The sequence below is a fragment of the Stylophora pistillata genome, chromosome 10 (assembly GCF_964205215.1).
Source record: "Stylophora pistillata chromosome 10, jaStyPist1.2, whole genome shotgun sequence".
NCBI lineage: Eukaryota > Metazoa > Cnidaria > Anthozoa > Scleractinia > Pocilloporidae > Stylophora > Stylophora pistillata.
This window is the reverse complement of record NC_142528.1, coordinates 11,227,120-11,246,896: the sequence shown is the minus strand read 5'-3', so window position 1 is coordinate 11,246,896 and position 19,777 is coordinate 11,227,120. Positions and strand designations below refer to the sequence as shown.

At 36.7% G+C, this 19,777-nt stretch overlaps 1 protein-coding gene across 1 annotated transcript; it reads left to right on the top strand.

The window, feature by feature from the left end:
- The first annotated feature begins 8 nt into the window (after positions 1 to 8).
- On the top strand, positions 9 to 18,782 carry LOC111321572 (protein HID1). The gene is made up of 29 exons (XM_088735681.1): positions 9 to 166; positions 291 to 440; positions 1,720 to 1,783; positions 3,147 to 3,244; positions 3,924 to 3,950; positions 4,660 to 4,710; positions 4,819 to 4,872; positions 6,010 to 6,056; positions 7,115 to 7,236; positions 7,942 to 7,999; positions 8,427 to 8,498; positions 9,113 to 9,254; positions 9,801 to 9,857; positions 10,729 to 10,785; positions 10,980 to 11,063; positions 11,423 to 11,513; positions 12,048 to 12,113; positions 12,313 to 12,398; positions 12,530 to 12,608; positions 13,286 to 13,347; positions 13,818 to 13,920; positions 15,004 to 15,056; positions 15,407 to 15,480; positions 16,027 to 16,118; positions 16,379 to 16,557; positions 16,826 to 16,917; positions 17,041 to 17,140; positions 17,922 to 17,980; positions 18,458 to 18,782. Exons 1-29 carry the CDS (start codon positions 101 to 103, stop codon positions 18,519 to 18,521), a joined length of 2,349 nt encoding a protein of 782 aa, XP_088591807.1. The 5' UTR covers positions 9 to 100; the 3' UTR covers positions 18,522 to 18,782.
- The last annotated feature ends 995 nt before the right edge of the window (positions 18,783 to 19,777 follow it).

Here is a 19,777-nt window from a genome sequence, read left to right as displayed (position 1 = left end):
CAGTTTCCGAACCCACGTGGCGGAGGCAGTTGACAGAGGCTGCGCACCGTCTCCTTTCTGAACAGTGTACAAAGAAGAGAGAGAACAGTTAGTTGTTAGAATGGGAGGTACAGACAGTAAACTAAATTTTAGGAAAGCCGTCGTCCAGCTGACAACAAAAAAGACGGTGAGCGAAGTGATGACGGTTCATTCTCAGCCGTCTTTTGCGAGATCTTTGGCGGAGGGTTTTGTGTGACTGAACCGGCTGTTTAGGTAATGTTCACCTGATGAACTTTGTCGATCGTTTTCAGGCTGTTGAAGCGACAGATGACACCTTTTGGGATCAGTTTTGGTCTGAGTCGTCGGCAACTATCAGTGACGTGTTTACTTTGATTCCTGCCTCGGAAATCAGAGCTTTACGAGACGAGAATCCCTCAAATTTGGCGACGCTATGCTATAAGGTGGGTGCATGTCGCAAGCTCTTCGCGTCTTGAATTAATTTCAAGTTGTACCACAAATCGATATGGCGCTGCGATTTTTCGTCTCGATTCCTTTGCTTTTTAATTCTTCTTGATGGCTTTTGTCTCAGTTGACAGTACAACAGTAGGCGAATCCACGATTTTTGTTAGAGCTTGAAAAACTTGCATGCAATTACTGTTTTATAATTTTATTAACAACAAACACGAATAAGATTTTTTCTCTATAGTTTAGACATGATCGCAAGGAGATGTTATTTCAGTCTACTAAAATTCAACCTTGTTTAATTTTATACCATGCAGTGAGTATTCTTCATAAATCTAGTAAGTTATCGAAAGCCCCTGGACGTGTTTACAAGATATCGAGGGTGACCTTGTGTTTCATTAAACTTCATTTGTAATCTTCTGACGTTGTTCACGCCTACAATATTTTTCAAAATAAACGTTCGAAGCACTTGCCACTAGTGCTATTACTGTAAGCGATAAATTTCTTTCTTTTTGCTTATCGCAGAGGGAAGCAGATATATTTTCAAAGTGATCTTTTGGAGTATACCTATGAATAATTTACGCCAACGATTTCCTCTGTTTTTTAAAAGCTTATTATCTTCATTTGATTGTCTACAGTAAAATGCCAAAGTACCCAGAGTACTCAGAAAATCATTTACCTCACAATCCAGTATTATTCTACTATATAAAAATGAAAAACAAAATGATCAGACAGTTTACATGTAACTTCTCGACTGAATTAAATTTTTTTGACTACATAAATAATTATAATAGAAATTTGAACAAATTTAGGTATCACTTATTTTGTGACAAAAGTTATGCATAAATTGTGCCAGTGGCCATTAATGGTTAACCAAACCTCAGGCAGAACTGATCTTGTTTTATAGTCAAAATCTTTCCCCCAGTAATTTTTGTGCAATTTTGTGGTAGTACAGACAAATATTGTATATATTGATGTTATTTTGAAATTGCATAAACAATTTCAATTTACTGTGGTGTAGACTTCCCGATGGTGTTAGTAAACAGATGTTAGAATTTAAAAAACATCTTTTAAATGCCCCATGCAAACAACAAGTCATGAAATAATTTATCTTGGTTATTTTAAAATCAAATAGAGATGTCTGTATTTGCTCCTATCAGAAGCAATATATTCATTATCCAGTTACCTGGGTGAAAAATGTTATTATTGTTTTTGCATCAATTGTAAAACACCTTATTTTTTTTATGTAACTTTGCACTTGTTTATATCTCCTTTCAGTGTGTTGAGAAGCTTCATAATGCCACTTTGACGGGTTGTTCTAACCCTTCAGAACAACTTTCAAGTAAGTTTTTTTTTATTAATTACACGACTTGGGCAGTCAGAGGGCCGATAACTAAAATCAACCAATCAAAATGCTTTATTGTCGGTCAATATTCTCTCAGTATTGGACCGGGCACTGTCCCGAATGGTCCCGAATGATACCGCACTTGTGTCCTTTTGAACTTCAGTCGTATAGTAAATCTCTTATTAACCAAGCTTGCTCGGGACTGTACTGGAAGAATATCGGCCCTCAGTCTTTTTTGTACAGACCTCGCTGCGCTCGGTCCGTACTGTCAAGACCTCGGGCCAATATTTTCCCGGTACAGCCCTCGCGCTTGGTTAATAAGATTACGGCCCTCGCGCTTGGTTAATAAGATATATATATTGATTTGTTTTAATTAACCCTTATTAATTAACTCCCAGAAGTGATTAACATGTAACTTCTCCCCTTTAGTACCCATACATTATCCAGCAAACAGGTAATGAGAATGTTCAAACTTATCACGTAGAAGTTGTCACCTTGATCTAACACCAAATTCTTGTAACTAATTTCCAAGAAAATGTGTATTAGCTAGAGGGGACAATTAACAATCAGATCTTGGGAGTTGGAGGGTTAAATTTCTTGAAGTGTATAATTGTGACGATGAAGTCACAATTACTGACAGCTGCAGTAGTTTCACTCTTAAACCCCAATAATTACTAGCATCTAATAATTATTTCCTCACAAGATTGCCACTGAATCAAACATTCATGTCATGAGAAGGAAGGAAATGATCACCAACTAAAGAAGCTCTTGATTGTTAAACAAATTCTCCTTGTCAGCGCCTTAGGAAGTGTATAAAGAATACTATGGAGAATATGCAAACTGGAGTTGAGTTGTGAAGGGTCAACGTGGAGTTTTGCTTCTGTTTGGATGAAGGATGAATGAGAGATTTTAATATTCTCTGAACCCATCTCAAAGGGTACCATTCAAATCCAAAGCATTACAGTATCTATAGCAAGGGCTTGACACTAACAGTGGCCAACTAACCACAGACCAGTAAAAAATTCAGTTTTGGCTAGTGGTTTTTTATTTCCACTAGCCAGTTTGCTAGTAAACAAACTGAAACTGTTGTAACATCTAAGATGCCACAAGCCATGTGGTTAACAAGTTCAAAAGTTAGTGTCAAGCCCTGGTAACACTGACATTTGATGTAGACTGCTTAATAATCAAAAACGTTTTGAAACAGGCCAATGGTTGGGGCTCTTTCCCCAAAGTTTAAAAGCCTCTTTACGCTGAGTATTTCTTTTGGAAATGATTTTGACACTATCAATTTCAGAGTTAAGTAGCCTATCATACATGTATACTTTGCCTTTTTATTTCTCACTCTTCTGCTTTGTTTCAGTCCTGAACTGTGTGCGCCTGTTGACACGGTTTGTACCCTACATTTTTGAGGATCCAGATTGGAGAGGTTTCTTTTGGTCCACAGTTCCAGGACAGGAAGTATGCTTGTTTCCCTTGATACTTTGAGTTTCTGATTGACCGTTAACTCCCACAAGTGATCAAAATGTAACTTCCCCCTTAATTATCCATACATAATCCTGAACAAACAGGTAATGGGAATACTGAAACTTGTCCGGTAGAAGTGGTTATCTGGACCTAACACCAAATTCTCATTACTAATTTACAAGGAAATGTATAGCATCTATAAGGGAGAAATAGCAATCAGATCGTGGGAATTAAAGGATTGCTAAAGAAATAAAGGATTGATACAGAAAAATGCAACAAGTTTAGAGGGGTTTTTGATCTAGCATTGAACCAAGTGCTTTACTAAATATCAAGATTTTCCTATCTCAGTATCTCAATATTCTCATATCTCAATATTTTCCATGACTAGCATCTTAAAAAATCAAGTGTAGATAAGATGATGTTATTTGTTATTTAATGACTTTAAAATTAGTGCAATAGTGTTGTCCTTTTTGTAAATTAAAATTTTGTTGTGAGCAAACCGCAGTCCATTTAAAATGTATAGAGTGCTAAACAACAGAGGTTCATTTTCAAAAAGTAAATCTTTGAGAATATGCTCATGATTACTTCCAATCATAGATGACTATATCTCAGTGATAACTTCATGGAAATAATCTACTAATTAAAAATGCTTTTTGTTTTGTGTTTGTAACAGGAGGAAAGTTTTCATGGGGGTGAAGAGGTACAGTTCCAACCATTGTGCCAAATTAGATAGCAAACAAGAATACTTTTAACCCTTTGTCTCTTAATAGAGACTAGCATCTAATTTCTTCTTACAATATTTCTCCTGAATCGAAGTTTGATGGCAAGAATAATGGAAACAATCACCAACTAAAGAAGCTCTTGATTGTGAAACAGATTTTCCTTATCAGCACCTTAAGACTTGTAAAAAAGCTGGCGTTTAGAGCGTTAGCCCTTCGTCAGAGCGAATAGAGGAATTGTGGGTTGTGTGTGCTTTTAAAGGCAGAAAATGGAGCTACGTTATTGGTGGGAACATGGCAACAAGAAAAACATTAATAAATTAGTGGACTTGTATCCATAGAGAACAGAATGGAGAATGTGCGTACTTCATGTTAAGATGTTATGAGTTATGTTTTTTGATATGGTTATGGGTCTCAAATGGCTCATGGCTGTGTTCAATGTAATTCACGATGTGAAGATTTTGAGATCCAACTCACCCATTACAGTTGAAGTGATATTATGTCTGAGGATTTGCCATGTCAGCAAGTAAGCCAAAAAAAACATTGTACACCCATTTTTAGGGCTTTCAAATAGCTGTAAGAAATACCTTTTTGAGATCTTACTCTTGTGGATAATTATATGGGATTTTTTCTAAAATGATGCTGATTAAATCAATTAAAAACTAATCAACATGTGCTTCTACTTTACAGACTGCAGAGGCAAGATCCCCTCTTGCTCAAACACTTCTCAGTGCAGTTGCGGTAAGCAGTACAACAGCGTTGTTGATCTCTCAAATTGTTTCATCTGAGGATAAGGTGACAGGAATACCCATCAAATGTTGATGTTGCTTTTTTTTTGTGTCTTTACAGGACCTGTGTTTCTGTCCAGAGTTTACTGTTCATCCTCCGAAAAAAACTGGCCCAGTAAGTTAGCCGGCCTTATCTTCCCTTATGTTTAAAGAAAGATTTACAGTGTTAACATTAAACCAGGGTTCGTACAGGTCATGGAAAACCTGGAAAGTCATGGAATTTCAAAATTTCATTTTCCAGGCCTGGAAAGTCATGAAATTCAGGTGTGGGTCATGGAAAGTCATGGAAAATCAATATGCTCTCTATGAGAGAAAGGCAATGAGACCCAAAGTTGAAAAGTTCACTGATGAGTCAAAAATCAGATTTAATTTCATTAGAAATAAACAGAAGCACGCATTGTGAGAATGTTTGTAAACATTCTTTCACACTGCATTCTTGTCATGGAATATTTCAAAAGGTCATGGAAAAAGTCATGGAAAGTCATGGAATTTTAACAGGTCAAAAGTGTACGAATCCTGTATACAGTAATATATGATGAAGGAAATGTGTGCGCCATTGTTGTACATTGGTTCAGTAGCCTTCAACATTAGGTCTCAGCACTAATGGTAGCCAAGTAGCCACAGATTAGTAGAAAATCAGTTTTGGCTAGTGGGTTTCAATTTCCACTAGCCAGTTTGGCTGGTAAACAAACTGAAATTGCCGTATCATCTAAGTTGTCACTAGCCACTTGGTTAGTAAGTTGAAAAGTTAGTGTCAAGCCCTGAACATTATGACTAAACTCTCCATTTTGCAGAGAGTCACATGTACAATCAAAACATTTGAAAGTGCTTTCTTGTGCAATTGTAATTATCAATATATGTCTAATTCAGGGCTTCAAATCAGATTACTCCATGGAAAGTGTGCACAAACTATTTTCAATCACAAGTTGCATTGCATGAAAAAAAAAAACAAACAAACAAACAAGTGAGTGCAGCAAATGAGTGAGTTTTCTGATACATCACAATGAGTGAAGAAAGGTCATTCAAGCACTTTCCATAATTATGATGTTTTTTTTTTATATTATAATTATAGATACTGTATTTCTTACTGACCAACACATCTCAAAGATTGGAAGCAAATGACTGTGAAAATACATTGTTTTTCCAACCAGAGACAAAGTGTAAATGTTTTTGTATGAAATAATATATTTACTACTAGATATGAGACATTTTAAACTCTTCCTTGATTTGCCCTGTGTTTTTTTTTTTTCAGGATCAACCTGAGGATTTGTCTTCAATTGATAGCTGTGAATATATATGGTGAGACATTTGTGCAGTAATGTGCATGAATTACCTAAAGCTTTTTAAGTACACAGAAAATGAAATTGCTAAGCCTACATCAATTGAGTAATTCTTAATATTCCAGTATCAGTGTAGAATGTCCAAAAATGGAAATTCCCCATTTCAAAAACGAGTGGGGGAGTGGGTTGAGTTCGCCACGCAAGGTTGTCTGGGATCGTTACTCGGGACGCAATTCTTTGTTTACTACAGATTTGTGTCCCGAGTAACAATCCCAGACAAACTTTCGCGGCGAGCTCGACCACTCCCCCACTCATTTTTGAAGTGGGGAATTATATTTATATCAGCTGAATCTTTTTTAACTTCTCAAATTGTAATGTTTATTCAATGACTATGTGTGAAATTCATTTAATATAATTATGGTGATGCATGAAAGTGAAATGGGAAATGTGGTGATCATTTCATTAGCCTCCAGGATTGCAAAATGAGATGCATGCCTAAATTGTGCATTGTCTTCAGTTACATGTGCTTGCTTAACACTACACTCTTATTGTACCTGACATGAACTGAATTGTCTTGGCCTGTTATCACCATGCACAGGCAGTAAAGAAACTTGGATTTATAAGTGCAGGAGTACAGTTACACCCAGTGATTGTACAAGGTTGTTTGGGTACATGTACTAACCTGTAGTTGGTTGAGTGTTGGATTTGTTTTGCTTTTTTTTACCCCCATAAGTGACCAAGACAGAGTATCTCCTCAAAATATCAATGCAATTTCAAGTCGACAAGAGATGAAAACAAAGAAAATATCAAGCTAAGGGATTATTTGTTGATCCAATCCCAAATTCTTGAAACTCACATCATAAGAATAATTTGGTAGTGGGTAAGGAGAATTTCAAATGAGATCTCGGGAGAAGGGATAACCATGCTTTTAGTCCATTGGCAATTTTGGCAAAATGTTTACTTACAACAATTTGGTCACTTGGTTAGACACCGGTATACTGAGAAGATTGCCAAGACTGATTGTTTTATTAAGATCAATGCTGTGGTTTTATGCTAATTGATTGTACCTAAACACAGGGAAGCTGGTGTTGGATTTGCATCATCCCCTCCGGGTAATCCACAGTTTGACTGCAGCAGAACTGAGCTTCTTAAATTGCTGTTGACTTGTTTTTCAGAAGCAATGTACCTTCCTCCCACAGGTTAGCTGTCAGGCAAAGGTTGAATTTTACCAAATCTGTCAAAATGTGTCATGTTTAATGAACAGTGCCTTTAAAAGTCATGAATGTGTTGCTAGTAGTTGTAAATTATTTATTGGGTCTGAATATCAATTGGGACATCATCCTGTTTTCTTCTCCAGTTGCTGATGTTATTTTGTAAGTGCATCAAATTCAATAAAGTTAAAGTTAAAGTAGTAATCAGATCTTCATGTTTACCAAAGACTTTTGGGATTGTTAGGGAGCAAACACTGCAAGGTGCTAGATGTTTTGGCATAAAAAAAGTTGGAGAAAGGTCATCACTTTTTTGTCACAGTTTTTTTCAGAAATGATGAATGGCAACAAATTCCCCTTTTTTAAGTTACACCTGGTCATGATTGTTTAAGAGCTGAATTATACTCAACAATTAAACCCCATTTCTGGCAACTGGTAAACAATCATGTTGGGGCATGTAACCAATGAACATAAATTTATCCATTGAAGGGAGCAACACACCAAGTGCATGCATGTACATTTTGTAATTTTTAATATGTCTATCAATCAGTTAAAGTGCATCTTGAATGGAAGAGGAACATAATATATTATTATTAAATTTTCCTCTCAAGCAAGATTTGTAATCATGAGATTTGCAGGTGTGATGGCCAAGACGTTGACTGCAAACAAGTTTCTTCTTTTTATTTTGTTTTGTAGCTGAAAATCACAGTAGACCAAATAAATGGCTGTCATTTTTTTCATCTGCTGGGAATAGGTAAAGGTGTTTGCATTTGTCTTTTGCTTTTGTCAGAATAATAATAATAATACCTTTATTTGGACTCGATAATGTTTAAAGCTGAACAGCTTGTGGGGTTGTGTGTAAATCTAAATAAACTCTAAATTAAATAAATTCAAATGATGATGGTTTTGGAGGAGAGGGGAAAACTGAAGTACCTAGAGAAAAACCTCTCGGAGCAGAGTAGAGAACCAACAAACTCAATCCACCTATGGCATCAGGTCCGGGAATCGAACCCAGGACACATTGGTGGAAGGCGAGCACTCTCACCACTATGCCAACCCATGACTCCTAATTACTATTTACTGAAGATGTGATATTATGTAGAAATACAAGCAAAACTGATACAATTTGAAGGTCTGTTGTTATGATTTTACAATCTTTTTCATTGGTTTTGTTTTACCAGACATGCTCTTCCAATATTCACATCCCTGTTAAATCTTGTGTGCTCCTATGACCCCCTTGGATACGGAGTGCCGTGAGTAAAAAATTAATTTAGAATGCTACTTGTTGTTCAGAAATAATATAGTCATAAACTTTAAGGTAAACTGCGACTACCCATAGATTGACATCCTGAACAGGCAAGAGTCTTAAAATGTAAGATTTGTTTGGGGTTTAAGTTTTCTTTTTTTTATTTGATTGCATGAATACATCATGTGAAAATGAGTGTTTTTGTGTATGTGTGTAATGTCTTATTGCTTAAAGCAACAGTTCACAAGAATTTGGAGTTTGAACGTTATCCTCTATATGACAATAATTTATTGTCCATATTCTCATCACCTGTCTTCTTGAAAGTGTCTGAAAATTGTTGGGAGAGTTTATGAAATGATTTCTCATAAGGTTGATGCTTTCCCACTGGTGATCATTTAATTCAGAAACTGCAATAAACTATGATGCAATGGGCTACATGTACTTGGTTTATGTCAAGACTTGTATGGGAATGTGTGCTTGAATGATTGGTTCGAAGGGAATTCTTGGGAAGGTTAAATTGTTGTCTGTCCAATTTTTGTTTTAAAGGAATACATTTGAAAATGAAAAAGAATTAAATTACTGGAACAGTACACCAACATTTTTTTTTCTTTTATTCTCTAGGTATAACCACCTTATGTTTGCTGATTACCGTGAACCTCTGGTGGAGGTTGCTGCTCAATTGCTTGTAGTCCTTTTGGATCATGACTCAATGCAGCCAACCCCAACTACGATGAATGGAACTGATGCAGAACACTCTTTTGAGGTAAAACAACTTCTGGTATTTAACATGTACAGCTTACAGTCTCATACATGTTTCTCTACATACTACCTGCTGTATAAACTCTGGCCTGTAGTTCTTCAAGTTTGTAAAAAGTCACTTTCACAGGTCAGAATTTTACTTATTTTTTAATCACCCTTTGCGATTAGAATTCTTGGCAAAGATGCCACTTAAGTTTGCCTCCCTCCCTAAAATGGCTTGGAGCTCAGTTGGAAGAAGTGCCCAACTAGAGAGGAACTGGTTGGGATCCCTTTAAAGAGGGAATTTTTTCAGGCTTCTCTTTTTGTAAAATCTGAAGTTGCAGCTCACACATTAGATTTACGTTAATGTAATAATGAAAACTATATTTAAACAAGTCCATATGGAAGTGGATTCATACCTTCTTTTCAATGATTATTTCTCTAAATAAAAAAATTAAATATAAATGACTGAATAGGAAATGAGTAGTGAGGTACATGTAATAATTATTGCTCCTTGAAAACTAAGATAATTGTATCCTAACATGTTTGCATTGTTTTTTTCATTTTTTAGGAACCTCCAGTTGATAACCTTTTTTGTAATTATTTGTCTCGAATACACAGAGAGGAGGTATAAATATTGATATGGTATTACTGTAGTTCATTAATACAAGTACTTGCTAGTAAAATGTTAGATTTCAAATTAGGGTTATTTGCAAAGTTAATATTTTACACAGGTTCCTAATTAAAACAGAAACCAGTTAATTTTGTTTGAATCAAGGATAAACAGAACTTCCAATTTAATACCTTTTAATTTGGATATATCAACAAAGTTGAAATGGTAAATTGGCCACCGTAACAACTACAAAAGCTGACGTTTTGAGTGTTAGCCCTTCGTTGAAGGGCTAACGCTTGAAACGTCAGCTTTTGTAATCGTTATGGTGGCCAATTTACCATTTCAACTTTGTTGATATATTCAAATGATTTCGTTACCCCCACCGATGCAGCCCCAAACAGTTTCTTTAGAAACTATCAGCCTTAATACGTTTTAACCCTGTCATTCCTAAGATCTCATTAGTAATTTTCCTTACAGCTTTACAATTCCTATGATGTGAGTTTGGAGAATTTGGTATTGGATCAACTAATCCAACAACTTTTTTCTTTTTTTTTTTTTTTTTTTTTTTTGACTCATCCCTTGTTTGTTTAATATTGTATTGGTTAATTCACCGAATCAAAATACGGCATCCAATTTGAATTACCATTGGTCTGGACTTACTAGCCTCGTCTTTACGTGGAAACACAAAAGGATTATCACATGTGTGATAGGCTAGGAAGTCCAGAATAATGGTAATTCAAATTGGACGCCATATTTCGATTCGGTGTATTGTAAGGAGAAATTCTGTCTTGGTCACTCATCAGAGTCACATGTAAGGGTTAACCTAATTATAACCACTTTGATTGCAGGTACATACTTATACTTATATTGAAGTATTTTCTTGCAGGACTTTTACTTTATTCTCCATGGTGTTGCAAATCTGCTTAATAACCCTCTTATTCAAGTATGTAATTCAAAAAATATATGATTGTATATTGAATTTCTTTGCCAAACACTTCAAGTTGCAATTTAAATCCCAAAATGCCCTGAGTAGTAGAATGGCCAGAATCTACTTAAGAATGTTGTACATTCATTTGCAAGGAATTTTTGTCATAGATAAAGGGAACCAGATCCTAAATATTGTCTTTTTGTTTTCAGACGTATCTTCCAAATTCTTGCAAGAAAGTTAGTTTCCATCAAGAACTACTAGTTTTATTTTGGAAGATGTGTGACCAAAACAAGGTAATCTTTGGTAATTTAACCCTTCACCTCCCAAGATCTGATTATGAATTCTCCCCTCTAGCTGCTACACATATCCTTTAAATTGGCCACAGGAATTTGGTGTTCAATCAAGGTAACAAATTCTACCTGATAAGTTTGAGTATTCTCATTACCTGTTTGCTGGATCATGTGTGGATATTATGGGGGAGAAGTTACAGGTTAATCACTTCTGGGAGTAAAAAGGTTAACTGACCTGATTTGAGAGCAATTTTTGTTTTTTTTTGTTTTGTTTTTTTTTTTTCATAATCACTTTGTTGGCTACATTTTGAAATGATCAGAAGTTATCAACTCAATATCTTACAAACAAAAATTTGTTACAGAAATTTTTGTTCTACGTGCTGAAGAGCAGTGATGTGCTGGATATCTTGGTTCCAATTCTTTTTCACTTGAATGATGCAAGGTCTGACCAGTGTAAGTTGCTCAGCGTAAGGTCTCGTGATCTTTAATACAGTAGGTTTTTTGGTATTTACACGCAAGAAAGGTATCTCAGTATAAATCAACATTTGGGAGTCATTATGATGCCATTGTCATTTGGCATGGATTGAGTTGTAAAAGTGTTTCTGTAATTTTATCTGGCATTCTTTATTATGTAAATTTAGTGCTGCAACAGTAATAGCCCATTTCAGAATTACCCTTGGCCTCTTTTTCAAAACGAGGCCTGGTGCTCAACCATTCTTGTGAAAATGAGTTTAATTTGCATGTGAATGAAAACTTATAATCATATGAAAGGATGAGCACCAGGACTCGTTTTGAAAATGAGGCCAAGGGTAATTCGGAAATGGGCTATTGATACTCAGAATTCATTATCCAAACATTTACCTTGGCAATGGCATCATGACAACTCTAAAACGATGACTTTTTATGTGCTTATGTATAATAAAATCTTCGCCGATGGGAAAGGTATCAATAGTGAATAAATCATCCTTCATTTTTATTTTACTCCAGCTCGACTAGGTTTGATGCACATAGGAGTGTTCATATTGCTGCTTTTAAGTGGAGAAAGAAATTTTGGTGGGTTCAGAGCATAAACAAATTATAATTTCATTCAATCAGTAATTATGATACTCATTACTTCCATAACTTTGTGACAATGATAGAGTCAAAATAAATTTCCGATTCACATTAATGCAGAAAATGTTGTTAAAACTTAGGACAGGTGCTAACCTATTGTCATGATTTCAATTATGTTATGTTGCTATCTCACTGATAGGTGTCCGACTCAATAAGCCATACTCTGTTAGAGTACCCATGGACATTCCTGTGTTTACAGGGACCCATGCTGATTTTCTTGTCATTGTGAGTACAACCTTTGTTCACTGGAAATCTTAGATAATGTATATATTTGTGTATTGCACAGTGTACATCACTGGCATGCACTAATGTTTTTGTTTGAGAGTTACTCACCAATCATCTCATTTTTTTCACAGGTGTTCCATAAAATCATTACAAATGGACACCAAAGACTTCAACCTCTGTTTGATTGTCTCTTGACAATTATTGTCAACGGTAAGAGGGTAGGGACTACTTTTGTTAACAACTGTCATGTTTAAGATGGGGGGGCTGATTGGGGGGCAGGTCCAAGATGCAATTTGCTTCAAGTGACACATTAAAGAATATTTGTTTTAAGTACTGTATCTAGCCTTGTAACAAAGATTTGTTGATGAAAAAAGTCCTTTAAAATCAAACTGGTTTGAATTATCTTGCATGCACAGGCAACCTGAAGGTTGGATTAATTTATTAGATTCACCAACAGGCAGGGACACTGCAACAGCTTGCGCCAATTACTGCGGGTCCAGTAAACCCACCCATCCCACCCCAGGGGAGGACATCCACCACACAGTAATCTCGTGCGTGGGAAATTAACGTCTCCTACCCCTAACCCTGCAGGAGATGGGGCCTACGGTTTATTCGTCCTTATCCGAGAAGACTAGAATATCTATCCACTTCTTGATATTATAGAAAGGTAGCAAATTCTCTTCAGTTATTTTAAGACCCTTAGTGTTGGTCCGGCCGAGGCTTGAACCCCCGACCTCCCTCACAACAGTCCTGGCGCTCTACCAATTGAGCTAACCAGGAGGCAGATTGTGCCAACCACACAAGTTTTCATGCATTCAAAATTTATTTTCAGTTTCTAATAAAGCCAGTCAGGTGTGATATCATTTCTTTTCTTATTTTCTTTATAGTTTCTCCATATTTGAAATCCCTATCAATGGTGGCTGCCAATAAATTGCTCCATCTTTTGGAGGTAAGAGCATGTTAAATTTGCTTTTCTTTGCAATTTAGGTTGTTTGGGCTGTTTGCAAAGGAACTTGGGCCAGGTTCTTTAAAGGTCGGTTAAGATAACCCGGGCTAGTGTGAAATTTGAGTTCAGTTCTGAAAACTTTAAAAGAAAATTCAGTTTAATTCTTTTTGTAAACAATTTGATGACTGAGTGCTCTTGGAATAATTGGGAAAATCGTTCCAAAATGGCTTTTGAACAGCGAAGTAATTATAGAAACCTGGATTAAAATTTAACCCTGAGTTAGCACTAATCAGCCTTTGAACAAATGCTAGGCCCTGAAGTTTAATTTCCAAGGATACTTTGTTGCTTGTTTGTGTAATGAAACTGAAAAAGCTAACTAGTAATTGCACTTTTTTTGTGATCCTTCATCAACAGACTACCCTTTATTTCAAAATTATCAGGCTGAATATTATTTTTTTCTATTCGGTTTTCAGGCATTTTCCACCCCCTGGTTCCTGTTCTCCAATGCCACCAATCACCATTTGGTGTTTTTCTTGCTGGAGATCTTTAATAACATCATTCAGTATCAATTTGATGGTAAGACATTGTTTGTATAAGAAGTTTCATTACACGACTCGGGCAGTCAGAGGGCCAATAACTAAAATCAACCAATCAAAATGCTCTATTGGCGGTCCAATATTCTCTAAGTATTGGACCGGGCACTGTCCCGAATGGTCCTGAATGATACCGCAATTGTGTCCCTTTGAACTTCAGTCGTATAATAAATCTCATATTAACCAAGCTTGCTCGGGACCGTACTGGAAGAATATCGGCCCTCGGTCTTTTTTGTACGGACCTCGCTGCGCTCGGTCCTTAAGTACTGTCAAGACCTCGAGCCGATATTCTCCCAGTACGGCCCTCGCGCTAGGTTAATAAGATATATGAATTACACACACATTTTGATTGGTTCTTACCTATGATCTTTTGGAGGACAGACATAAATTATAAAGGCTGATAGTTTCGAAAGAAACTGTTTGGGGCTGTGTCGGTGGGAGTAACAAAATCATTTGGATATATCAACAAAGTTGAAATGGTAAATTGGCCACAGTAACGATTACAAAAGCTGACGTCTCGAGCGTTCTTCGTCGGAGCGAATAGAGGAATTGTGGGTTGTGTGTGCTTTTAAAGGCAGAAAATGGAGCTACGTTATTGGTGGGAACATGGCAACGAGAAAAACACGAATAAATTAGTGGAATGACAGACATAGATTATGGCTGATGTTTGTAGTTTGCAATAGAGATGCCTTTTTGCTCCTTCTCTATTGGGGGGAGTGCAGATTCATGACCTGAATGGCAGCTAATTGTCAAGGCAAACTGACATTTTTTTTACAAAAGTTTGAAGAAATAGCACTCTTTTTTTTCCAAAAAAGTGATTAAACAAGCCTGGAATCCTTGCACAAACCTGCACATGAGCCTTTACAGAAACTTTGTGAGAGCAAAGAACAAAATGTGCCCACTTCACTTGCATTTTTTTTTTTTTTTTGTACAATACTGCCCAGTCAATTTTGTTACATATGCAAGAAAAACGTTTTAACAAAAACAAACTTATTTTTTTTGCATACTGAACATGTTCCTTGTGATTTTATTTTTAAAATTTAAAAATGGGTTTCTTCTGCTTTAGGAAACTCTCATCTTGTATATGCAATCATAAGGAAGAGAAATATCTTTCACCAGGTAAGTTTCTAATGAGTTATTATGTTGAAGTTGAAGTTGTCATACTTCTGTCAAAAATTAATATTTGTTTACAACCTTACCATGCTTTTGTATAGTAAGGTTTTTAGTTGCCATCATAAACATAATGATGGTGTATTGATTCATTTTATTGAGAAATATCTGATGGCAGATGTTAACAAAATAAGTATTTAATTAAACTTGAGACAATAAGAAACTGGTATTGTTTTATTTTTTACAGCATTTACCGGTAGCTAAAATTGTCTTTTATTGCAAGAATCTCTGTGAGAAAAGGCACTAAGTCTATGCTGTTTGAGTTTATCTTTTGACACAGTACGTTTTCTCTTTCTAAGTTGGCAAACCTTCCAACTGATCCTGCTACTGTTCAGAAGCCAAGAAGGAGACTTGCCTCCCAAGGTTCAGATAAGTAAGATTCTCTGGACAATTTTTTTCATTTGTGGTACTGTTCATGGCTTGTGCAACAATTAATTTGCTTACTGATGTATAATATTTGAACAGTAGTAATCCTTTGACTCGCATGAGTGATCAAGACAGAATTTCTCCTCACAATATCTATGCGATATCAAGCAGACAAGTGATGGGTGATGAGAATACAGAGAAATATCAGTTAGGGGATTATTAATAGGATTTTTCTGAAGTACTTTTGACCTCTTTTTTAAAACGGGGCCTGGTGCTCAACCATTCTTGTGAAAATGAGTTTAATTTGCATGTGAATGAAAACTTGTAATCATATGAAAGGATGAGCACCAGGACTCGTTTTGAAAATGAGGCCAAGGGTAATTCAGAAATGGGCTATTGATCCCATACCAAATTCCCCAAACTAACCATTGTGCAACAGTCAGTATGGAGAATTACTGGTGAAATTTGAGAGGAAAGGGTTAACCCATTTTCTCAAGTAGTGCATGAATATTAATGCTGCAGTTGATCACAAAATTGTTTAATTTTCTATCAGGGATGCGCAGGCCTCAGGCAGTGAAGGAGAAGAAAAGAGGCCTGGAACGAGTACTTCGGCAGCCGAGAGTTTGCCAGAGATGTCTGCCGATAGTAAGCAAATATATTTTGTAATATTTTTTGTATTAAAAAAAAGAAAATGACTGTCAAGATGAGGAAGCAACCATAGAAGAGGAAGGAATGAAAATAATGAAGGAATAGAGAAGGACGGCACAGATTGCAAACAACGTAGGCCCTCAATAAAGTGCACTTGATTTATCTATATATAGTTTTGTGTGAGATGTAGCCGACACGATTATTTAGCAGCGCCATAAATTGGACAAGCTAACAACAGCTGTTTCTTTTTTTCCTAGTGTCTGTGAAAGAAGTTCGCAATCCTGCCAGTGAATCAGAAACCAGTGATGTAGAAGCACGGTCCCCTGGGGAAGCAACCCCACCCAGTACCCCTGGTACATCCCGCATAGAGAGAAAAGCTATTGGACGATCTGCTTCCGTCACAAGCTCAGGATCATTTGTAGCAACGCCTGAATGGGTGAGTTAATCTTCCACTGGTTCTTGCAAAATCCTTTAAATGTCTGTTTGTAGAAGGTGATGTTGCATCATTCCCAGAAAGGCCCATTATGTCTGCTCTGGAAGCAAATCGTAAAGCAGGATTCGCTTCATTTTGTCCACTTATGGAGCCCGTCATATTAAAGATGCCACTAACCCACACCTTTTTAAGTCGCGAGTGCCCTTCTTTCGTCTTGAAATAAAATATGTATCGTGTGTTGATTTAGTTCCGGGTTTCCTTCATTCTGTAGGTCCAGTCTTGGAAACAGAAGCTACCACTTCAGACAATAATGAGAATGCTTCAAGTTCTGGTACCTCAAGTGGAAAAGATTTGCATAGACAAGTAAGTTAGTTACAAGTGATTAATGTTAAGATTGTTATTTATAGTTTATTAAGTTTGTTTTGTTTTGTTCTTGTTTTTGTTTTTGTTCGGCCCTGTTTGATGTAGTTTTGTTTGTTTTGATAGAGGTTTGACGGATGAATCTGAGATTATCAAGTTTCTTCAGCATGGCACATTAGTCGGTCTCCTACCCGTGCCACACCCAATCTTAATCAGAAAATACCAGGTATATATACTCCTATAATCACTGATACATGTGCATCACGCGTTTTGTGACATTTGGTGCGAACTTTTCAGTAGTGTAATAATAAGAGTGAATAGCAACTAATTTCTCCTTACAATTTTTCCACCAAATCAAACCAAGAAGGCTCTTGATTGTTGAACAAATTCTCCTTGTCAACACCTTAGGAAATGTATAGAGAACAGTATGGAGAATATGCATACTGACGTTAAGGTGTAATAGTTTAAATGAGGATGAGTACTCAGCCACAGAGGTGTTGAAACGTTAGGGAAAGTTAAGAATTTTTCTCTTAAAAGACGTTTTGACTCGGAAGTATGGAAGTTCTCTTTTCCCCAGCAGCAAAAAGCGCGTCATTTCAGGGTGAGATCCTTCCTTGTAAGGTAGCTGAATCTCATATAAATCCCACCCGGCCAACAGGCGGTGTTAGTTCTTCAGAGTAATTTAGTAACATGAGCTAAGTTGAAATTGTAAATTGGCCACCGTAAAGAGTTTCAAAGCTGACATTTCGAGCGTTAGCCCTTCGTCATTCGCTCTGACGAAGGGCTAACGCTCAAAACGTCAGCTTTTTAGCTCTTTACGGTGGCCAATTTACAATTTCAACTTAGTTGATATTTCCAAATTACCTTGTTACCCCCACCAACGCAGCACCACCGTTTCTTTAGAAACTTACCCCCTCTGTTCATTAGTTCTTCAGAGATAGTATCTGTGGGTTTATCTGCCAGGCACAATTTGACGACACTCTTTAATGTTCATCATTCTGTTATAGGCTAACAGTGGTACTCAGATGTGGTTCCGAACTTATATGTGGGGAATTATTTACCTCAGGTAAAAACGATAAGTAATATGCTCTCTCTCAGGAAAATTTAGAGGTATAGAACCAAGTGCTTACATAAATTGCAAATTTTACCCTTGATTCGCTTACTTTCCTTTAATCCCTACTTAAATCCAACAGGATGCACTATTGACTTATAATGGAAAAAAATTTTCATCATTGAACGTAGGACTGAGTTGTTCATTCTTTTTGTTTTCCGTTCGCGTTAAGTGACTTTAAAATATTTCTTCTATTGCAGCCGCGATCCGTATTCTGTACATCCTGTAAGGGGAAAAGAAAAGCAGCAACCGATAAATTACTTCTAATTCAAAAATGAGTTTTGGCGGGAAAGTTGACGCGCGCTCGGAAACTTCTGGCGGGAAAATCGAGGCGTACGCACTTCTGTTTTGAAAACAAAATAAACAGTCATGAAAAATTAAAACAAAAAAAGGGAAGTTCAACAGTCATGTCACTCTCACTTTGTTTTTCAGGAACATTGATCCCCCAATCTGGTATGATACGGATGTCAAACTGTTTGAAATCCAAAGAGTATAACATTTTGGTGCGTCTGAGAAGGGTGCGGAGAAGAAAGCGTTAGACTTCTCACAGATGACATGAAGCAAACGATGAATCAGTTGCGTTTAGAATTATGGTTTTGTCATTTTTCATCAAAAAAGAAGTAATATTTGAAGTCGCAAGCTGTCAAACATAACTTTATTCTATGCCCCATTCACACCAAAGCTTGAACACGTTTTAAAAGATGTTTTGCTGGTGTGAATCGGGTATTAGTTATATTAAAGGACATTTTTGTTCGTGTTTGACTTCCCACTCAAGGGGAAACTTGGACTTGCTGAGTCCATAGAGATACTTAAAGTACCTAATATTTACATTCTTAAAATGAGGAAATAATGTTGATGAGATAATTTGCAGATATGCTGATGTAAATTTTTCTTAGTCAGATTTAAGGTACTACTTCGTGCAAGAGAGAATGCCGTGTTAAGGCAGAGCCTATTCTAGGATCAAACAAGCAATTATTATGTGTAAGTCACCGATGTATGAACGGCGATCTTTATTTACAGAGTCAATGCCCAGCATCAGATTCTTGTGCAGTTTCCCTCTCGTACTTGACCCGGTTTTTCAAAGGTATTTGTCAACAAAAGGCACTTTGCTATCCACCGCATAGAGATTTATCCACTAGATAGCATTACCCATCCTTCGAACAACCGGAGCCAGTAATATTGAACGTGTGCCGAGCGCTTTAAATTTCCGCGAATTACGCGCGTGCATCACGCCGTTCACACACACAAACGTGCAAACATGCGTGGAGCAAAATACGCGCAAAAGCCCAGGGAATGCTAAATGCTTTGAAATCTTTACTGCTGAGTCATTTCATTGAAGGGAACATTTGTAAATATATGGAGTAAAGCTCCAAACCATAGGTCCCTCTGCATTAACATGGAAATAAGGTCTGTAGGAATAGGAAAAAAAAAATTGCACTTTTTAAACCAGTTCACAACTTGAGTGTGTAGTCACCCTACAACCCCCCCTCCCCCCTCCCCCAAAGGTGGTCACGCCCTTTAAGTTTGATCGGTTTGCTTCTCTTTGAAACCCTTTCGTTTCCAACATGATTGTCCTTGATGGCCGCCATACATTTCCGTTTCCAAGATTTTTTTTCTTACATTTCCATTAAGACTGTGTCTACTCGATGAAAAATTTCCTTCTCGTCTCGTCTGCTTGACACAGCAATTATTTTCGCGTTCAAGGGGTCCGTAAGATATATATAATAATCTGTACATAATGGATTTTAAATC

Excerpts from the sequence above, each read along its gene's own strand:
- LOC111321572 (XM_088735681.1), top strand. The coding sequence starts at position 101 with ATGGGAGGTACAGACAGTAAACTAAATTTTAGGAAAGCCGTCGTCCAG. Across the intron at positions 13,921-15,003 it reads CATTCAGTATCAATTTGATG|GAAACTCTCATCTTGTATAT; the intron begins GTAAGACATTGT and ends CTTCTGCTTTAG. Across the intron at positions 16,918-17,040 it reads GAAAAGATTTGCATAGACAA|AGGTTTGACGGATGAATCTG; the intron begins GTAAGTTAGTTA and ends TTGTTTTGATAG.